Below are 7,486 nucleotides of genomic sequence, written 5' to 3'. Positions count from 1 at the left end.
TCAATTAAAAGGTGGGTAAACTGGGATCACCATTAAACAAGTAGGAATCAATAATTATATTCGTATAAATCTATAGTTTTCCCTCAAAATACCCAATTTGCTGAGACCTCACACTCAAAAGTAGATGGAGGAAAAACTACCGAAAGAATTTCTACATTGTGATGAGTTATAATGATCATGTTAAAACTGATAATTGATATTTATCTGAGAAAGTAGGAAACTGTAAATTGACATTAAAATCTCAGTCAAACTTAAAGGAAGATAAATACTAAAAAGTGAAATTTACATCCAGGTTAAACTTCTTTTTGCAGGTTAAACTTCTTTTAGCTTTTTTAAAAAAAAGAAGACGGACAACTTTCTAATGATAGTAAGAATAATAGAAAAGTCTCGAATGATAAATGACTATAATGACATTTATTTAGTTCCCAAAAAATATACTCTTTAAAGACAAATTCATATCCTGTATTTACAATTTTCAAGGTTTTCATTCACAACAGAAGAGGCGAGGGGGGGGGAAAACAAAAAAAACATAGGACATGAAAGAGAGATACAAGCAAATCTGTGACAAAACCAACCATGTCTTTTGCATGTAAGCTAAACAGTAATACTATGACAGGTGCCCTTGCCGGAAAAAATATCCTTCGTTAAACTGTTCTCCGTTAAATAAAATGATTCCTTTCTCTTTTTCTTTTCTGTGTCTTCTCATAACGTTGATGTCAGGACTCGTTGTGATGCTGTGCCATGGTGAGGTCTGTGGAAAAGGAAAATGAACAAAGAAAATACAGGTTTAGTTCTAAAATTAAATCAATGATAGCGTTTATTAATGACAATTACTCCAAAAAGCCCAGTTCTATTTATACACACTTAAAAATTAATTAACCAGTTTTAAATGTATGACTTTAGCATTTTAAAGATCATATTAAAACATTGTTAAACTCAATTTATGCAAATTAAAAAAACACCATGCCGGTAAATTGTTTTATGTCTTTTCACCCTCCACTTCATTCATGATGTTGCTATCAGCGTTTTCTTTGACATACATTAGGTGCATTCACTGAGGGGGCGTGAATAAATGGCGGCAGATTATTTAAATGACATTAGGTGGCGAGAACTCAGAGAGAGAGAGGGTGGGTGGGTGGGGAGGGGTCGCAGGATATATTAGACTGGTGCCTGACAAAGCGTTAAAGTGGGGTCTCGATCGCATGATTTATGGGCTGCAGGTTGTGCCTCCTGCCCGCTCAGGTGTGACTGTGTTTACCTCTCCTCTAAGGTTCGTTTAGCAGAAGACGTGCGGGGAGAAATTGAGGTGGACGATGTCACGATGCTAAATTGATCCGAGGTGCATGAGATAGTTGTACCTGTCAGTGATCAGCTGGAACTTCAGGGAATCGGGCCTGTGGTTGCTCTCTTCGTCTGTAGGAAGACAAATTGTGTATATATTTAGCAAATGTTATAATGATATTAATAATAATAATCATTATTATTTTTGATTGATTGTCGTGTCAAATTTTTGTTTGCAAAATGTATTTGTTTTGTCCTTAGATTGGTGTTTTGTTGGCGCATATAAGGCGTATTGAGTTCAATTAATTCACAGACGGTTGCACGGTTAAACACATACCATCTCGTTTTGGACTGAAGCTTCCCGACGACTCGACATCACTGTCGTCCTCCGTTCCCGAAGCTCCCGGGCCCGCCGCAACCGGCCGTGCGTCATGACGCGCAGCCGGCACTGCGCCGTGGAGAGGCAGGTGTCCGGCCGGCGCCCCGCCGAGGAGCGACCTCATGTTCAAAAGAGAGTTGGCGTTCAGAAAAGCCGCGTTGGCCCAGTTGTGAAGCTTGCCAATCTGGCACGTATATATCCCATGACCCGGGAGCAAGGCCGGGTGGCCGGCCGAGGCCAAAGCCGGGTGATGCGCATGGGCCGCAGGGGAAGGTTTGTGAGAGCTGTCGGGGGCTGTGGCGGTCTCGGCCAAGGACCAGATTTTGGGTTTGCTCTGAGCCGGTCTCTGGCACTCCTGTCTGCTGGGAGAATGATCCACTGCGAGTTTGACAACGGGCGATTTATTGAGAGAAATGGCCGCCTCCACTCCTCTCAGGCCCTCCACTGAAAGCGTCCTGCCGCTCTCGGGGCTCCGAGGCTCCGAGGCCTGCTCTCTGGCGGACAGGCCCGCCTCTGCCTCGACTTTGGCGGAGCCCTGCTCCTCCTGTGCGCACTGCTCCTCGGGTCTCTCGATATCCACAGTTTCCAGATCGATCTCCTCATCTTCGTCTTCGTCGTCGCTGCCGTTCTTGCCGGGCTCGTCCTCGTTGTCGCTGCTGAAGATGCGGCCGTCCCGGTCCTCGGCGCTGCGGCCCCAGGTTACCTTGTTCTCCTTCTTCAGGCGTCTGCGCGCGTTGGCGAACCACGTCGACACCTGGGACACGAAAACAAACTTTTAAAATCAGATGCACTGGTTTGAACACACAGGGGGGGAAACTGTGAATATATGTTCATGTTTAAATATGAAAAAGAAATGTTATAACCAATGTGAGAGCTTGGAAATAAGACTTTTAACTCTGGGTGCGGAAGTGTCACACATTATAAAATGAGTTGTCAAAACAATGTCATGGGACAAGTAGTTTAATGAACTGTTGCTATTGTAGGTGACAAGTGTGGCCATGACCTTTTAGAAAAGGAAATAAGCTCATGTTCCTCACTAATAAGTGGCACCGAGTTCTTTCCTCTAAACCCTTTACACGCCCGGTCACAGCTGACACTTCTACACACCATGCACTCACCTGTGTGAGCGTCATCCGGGTGATGATGGCGAGCATGATCTTCTCTCCCTTGGTGGGGTACGGGTTCTTCTGGTGCTCCTGCAGCCAGGCCTTCAGGGTGCTCGTGGTCTCCCGCGTGGCCGTCTTGGCCCTCGACGGGTCCCCGTACGGATACTGGCCGTACGGGTAGAAGCCCTGAGCGGCGTGGACAGGCAGGGAGGCCGGGTGGGAGCCCGGGCTGTCCTTCAGCTCATACTGGGAGCCCTGGACATGTTGTTGGAGAAAAGCAACTTGTTGAGCGCCTTCAAAATAATTTCCTCTGAAGTTCATACATTTTTAATTAAAATGCCACATCATTTATTATTTATGTGGGGAGGGGTGGGGGGACGTTTTTAAAAGTTTTGGGTGAATTAGAGCCTAAATTTAGTAAACAGAATGAGACACACCCTGAATTAAGAAAATAGCCCATATCAGGGATTTTATTTCTAAAGTGGCTGAATTTAAAATGATGTTTAAATATATATATTTTTGTTAAGCTTTAGCCTATCGAACAAAAAATGAAAACATAAAAATTTGTAAAAGGCTCTACATTTGTATTATTCCATTATTATTAATTATTTTTGCTTTCTAATTAATAAACAATTTCAGAGAATATATAGTCTACCACTGAAGTTAGAATAAGCAGTGATTTCCCCTTTATGATTTACATAATTTACAGAAACGAAAACAATATGCCCGAACCCTAAAATTGTAAAGTTTATGTTTATGATTCCACTGATGATATATTTATCTAACTCTACAGTGATGTGTGATTTAGACTGCACACCTACACACACTGAGTGAACGATAAAACTGACAATGAGCAGATTAGACTAAATAATAGAACAGTTATTATCTAAATCAATTATTAGAGCATAAGCATGACATGTCTCCGTCACTTTGAGCCATTGATTAACTGCGTATTAACGTATAATAAAAGACAGATCAGCCTGTGTCATCAACATTGAACAACTCTCACCATCTGGGAGATGAGGGCGAGGTCTGTGGCTCCGCTGTACGGCAGAAAGGCACTGTAGTTGTGAGCCACCCACGGGTTCCCGTACATCCCCAGCATGGAGCCGACAGCCGCGGCGGTGGCAGAGGAGCTCACGCCGCCCTCGGCAGCTCCCTCCCGGGCAGAGGCCGGCCGCTCGCCCCCGTACACCTCATGGGAGGCGCTGAGGAACTGGGGGTACCCCAGTTGAGGGAAAGACATGTCCGGAGAGCGCGCACAGTAAATCTCTCCCCCCAAAAAAAGTCACACAACAGCAAAGAGGAGGCACAGGAGAGAAGGGGAAAAAAGTAGGAATCCCCAGAAAGACGGAGTAGAGGAGGATGAAGGGGGCGTCTAAACCACCAGAGTCCCCCCTCTTCTTTTTTTCCCCCACAAACTGTCAAGCTTCTCTCAACCGAGCCGGAGTTGTGTCAGAGCCGCAGTTTGGCACCTCGAGTGCGGAGTGATGCGTGCGTCTGGCCGCGGGAGCTTCTGGATGTGGAGCTGACTGACTGATTGGCAGCCTACTTAAGCACCAAGCTCCTCCTATGCCCGGGGCAGGCGATTAGTGCATTGGTTAGCCTAGGTCGTGCGTGTGTGCGCGCGCTGTGTGTGTGTGTGTGCGTGTGTGTGTGTGTGTGTGTGTGTGTGTGTGTGTGTGTGTGAGATCTAATTTCTGCAGTCTTTACTGTCTGTGCAGAAAAGGAAACCTGTGAAGTGTGTGTACGCGTGTGCATGTGTGAATTAGCATTTTTGGTCATTTTGGATTTGACAAATGCACCAAAGCACTGCCTCGTTGCCATGCTCACATTTTTTTGTTTTTACAATAGCTGCAAATATTTGGACGAAATGCACAAATTGAAAATACAACAATAATTATAATAAAAAAATATAACAAGACAAACAAACATTAATTAGAATATAAACAACTGTTGCACACCTCTCTCTGGAATATTTTCATTTATTTATTTCTCTCGGTGCTTTGACAGGTGATCCGCGGGGCATGCCGGGACATCCTGGTCAGCAGATGGGCCGGGAGGCACTGATATGGTCGGCCAGATCTGCGAGGAATGTCCGTGATTATCGACGGAAGTCAGTGGAGCATGTTTTTTCTGAGAGAAGGTAAAGGACACTGACGGTATAATGACAGAGGCTGAAGAGATAAGCAGAGATCAGGAGCACACAGGGGCTGTGGAGTGGAAAATGACAGATGCTTGCTTAGAAGAATGGACTACTGTATACCCAGGTCTATCAGTGAAGTCAACGGTGTTATAAAGTACAGGTATGTTTGGGATTTGGGGGAAAAAATATGTGTGAACGCATAAACTTGAGATACGAGACGCGAGAAAATCGAATCTGTTTATGTGGGGAAACTGTTTTAAAAAATTGCCTTTGATATATGAAAGGACAAAGATTGATGTGTCTTCATTGACAGGCTTAACTGTCCAAACAGCAGCTCTGCCTCAATCTGCTGCACACGCGCACACACACACACACACACACTCAGGCAGTGCTAATGAGGTTGAGCACCCCGCGCCCTGCTCAGTGGCCCTGTGGCCCTCCTGGGTTCCTTCAGAGGTTAGCTGTGTAATTACTCCATCCCCATAAATACAGATTCATCATTTCACACTGGAGCCCCTGATGAGCCTGGCTGAGCTCAGAGAGAGAGAGAGAGAGAGAGAGATGGAGAGAAGAAGAGGGAGAGAAGGGACAGGAAGGGGAGGAGGTGGGTGGGAGGGATGGAAGGATGGATGGAGGGAGTGAGGGAGGGAGGGAATCTAATGATTTAATTACAGTGCTTAAAGCCCACTCTGGCTAAGTGATGGTCCTCTCTCTCTGTCTCTTTCTCCCGTTCTCTTCCCTCCTCGCGCTGGCACCTAGAGGGCTTTACTCATGAATCTCAAAGCTGTTTTCCTAAACACATATGAAGCAGACACACCGCCGCTTGCTCTGCTGTGCATGTGTGCATGTGTGTATGTGTGTGTGTGTGTGTGTGTGTGTGTGTGTGTGTGTGTGTGTGTGTGTGTGTGTGTGTGTGTGTGTGTGTGCATGAGTGAGAAGGAGAGAGAGAGAGGATGCTTAATCTCCATGGCATTTTAAATGGCATTCATGGAGAGCGGCTCTATCCTCATTGCCAAGGTAAATGGAGCCAGGGGACTCTCCATTTCAGCTCGATAAAAGAGCAATGTTAAAGACCCTCACCATTTCCTCCTCTCTCTCTCTCTCTCTCTCTCTCTCTCTCTCTCTCTTCATCCCTCTCTCTCCCTCCCTCCCTCTGTCTCGTTTCTCACTTAAAATTAATGTTTTTCTCATGACTGGGGAGGGAAACGAGACATATCCACCATCTAATAGGATAATATAGCCTCATTCACCACCACCACCCACCCTCTCCCTCCTCCTCCCCTCCCCTCTCTCTCCCTCTCTCTCTCTCCCTCTCTCTTTGCCTTTGTAGCTGCCTGATTTCCATAGTGTCTCTGTGGAGAGGCAGTTAATGAATTCCTCTGAGCTGGAGAAAGGGGGAGAATGGTTTGGCGGTTTAGAGAGAGAAAGAGGCAGGGATAGGGGGAGGAAGGCTTTGAGCTATGCCATTCAACTTCACAGCCTCGGCCTGCTTGTGCATTCAGTGCATGTGTGTGTGTGTGCGCTGTGCGTGCGTGTGAGTGTGTGTCTTTTAACATGAACCTGCTAAGACTACCAAATATTTAGACTGGCCTCAGACCTCTTTTTATGGCGACGGTGGATTGAGGGATCTCAGGAGGCAGCTTGACTCTATTTGAATCCCATTCCCTGCTATTAGCTTGGCCCAGACAAAGGAATAACTTACCGCAGGAAACATTCGAATAAAGTCCCACAATCCACTCGCAATGGCCATTTCCTCCTGGGTAATTTGCAGCGAGGAAAGACACCCAGAAACATCATAAAACTGATTCTTTGTGTGTGTGTGTGTGTGTGTGTGTGTGTGTGTGTGTGTGTGTGTGTGTGTGTGTGTGTGTGTGTGTGTGTGTGTGTGTGTGTGTGTGTGTGTGTGTTTTTTGCTAACACTTCAACAAAGGAGAGATGATAGGAGTAATGCATTAATGATTAAATAATTGGATTATTTGGCATTCACAGAGAGCTTTCGCGAGACCTCAGTTCAATTGAATCTGCAACAGTGATTAAAAGTTGAAAATGCAAATGTCCTTTTCAACACATTACATGTATGGTGATCACTTTTTTCCACCAACAATTAATGCAAGAAATGACATCCTGATATATCAGTACTGACATCACAGTACTGATTCAACTTGTTTGCTGTCTCACAGTGGCTGAAGGTGTGCAGCGGTGCAGAGATACAACGCATGTCATTTCAAAGTTATCATTGACTGTGCCCCAAATTACTCAATATACGATAAGATATGATGAGACCATATTGATCCCAGACCAAGGAAATTCCCTAAAATGCTTCACAGTGAGGCACTGCTGGGATTTGAACCCACGATCTCCTGCCTATAAGCCACAGCACCTACATGTGCTCATTACTAAAGTCAACTTTATTCACTGTCTGCCATTTTATCCAAATGTCCAAATTATAGTGCACTCAAATATTCCCGCAATGGAATTTAAAACCGTCCATGGAAAGTACAATGATTTAGATGCAACAATTACAAGTATGAAACCTTACAAAAACTGAAATGATTCGTGTGTCAGAAATTTCAA

General features: G+C 45.2%; 1 protein-coding gene across 2 annotated transcripts; it reads right to left on the bottom strand.

Moving 5' to 3' along the window:
• Positions 1–392: 392 nt before the first annotated feature.
• Positions 393–4,276, bottom strand: irx1b (iroquois homeobox 1b). 2 transcript variants are annotated; one of them, XM_035183068.2, is made up of 5 exons: positions 3,776–4,276; positions 2,779–3,021; positions 1,619–2,414; positions 1,359–1,413; positions 393–751 (listed from the first exon to the last, which is right to left on the bottom strand). In XM_035183068.2, exons 1-5 carry the CDS (start codon positions 4,010–4,012, stop codon positions 703–705), a joined length of 1,380 nt encoding a protein of 459 aa, XP_035038959.1. In that variant the 5' UTR covers positions 4,013–4,276; the 3' UTR covers positions 393–702. The 2 variants fall into 2 exon arrangements, with proteins under 2 accessions (XP_035038959.1, XP_035038961.1); XM_035183070.2 differs by lacking the exon at positions 1,359–1,413.
• Positions 4,277–7,486: the final 3,210 nt, after the last annotated feature.

The sequence above is a fragment of the Hippoglossus stenolepis genome, chromosome 17 (assembly GCF_022539355.2).
Source record: "Hippoglossus stenolepis isolate QCI-W04-F060 chromosome 17, HSTE1.2, whole genome shotgun sequence".
Taxonomy (NCBI): Eukaryota; Metazoa; Chordata; class Actinopteri; order Pleuronectiformes; family Pleuronectidae; genus Hippoglossus; species Hippoglossus stenolepis.
Note: the sequence above shows the minus strand (reverse complement) of the source record. Positions and strands in the feature narration are given on the sequence as shown.

Coding starts and splice junctions, on each gene's coding strand:
- irx1b (XM_035183068.2), bottom strand. CDS start 4,012: ATGTCTTTCCCTCAACTGGGGTACCCCCAGTTCCTCAGCGCCTCCCAT. Junction 2,415..2,778: donor CCCGGATGACGCTCACACAG/GTGAGTGCATGG, acceptor TTCGTGTCCCAG/GTGTCGACGTGGTTCGCCAA. Junction 752..1,358: donor TTCCAGCTGATCACTGACAG/GTACAACTATCT, acceptor CCTTTTCCACAG/ACCTCACCATGGCACAGCAT.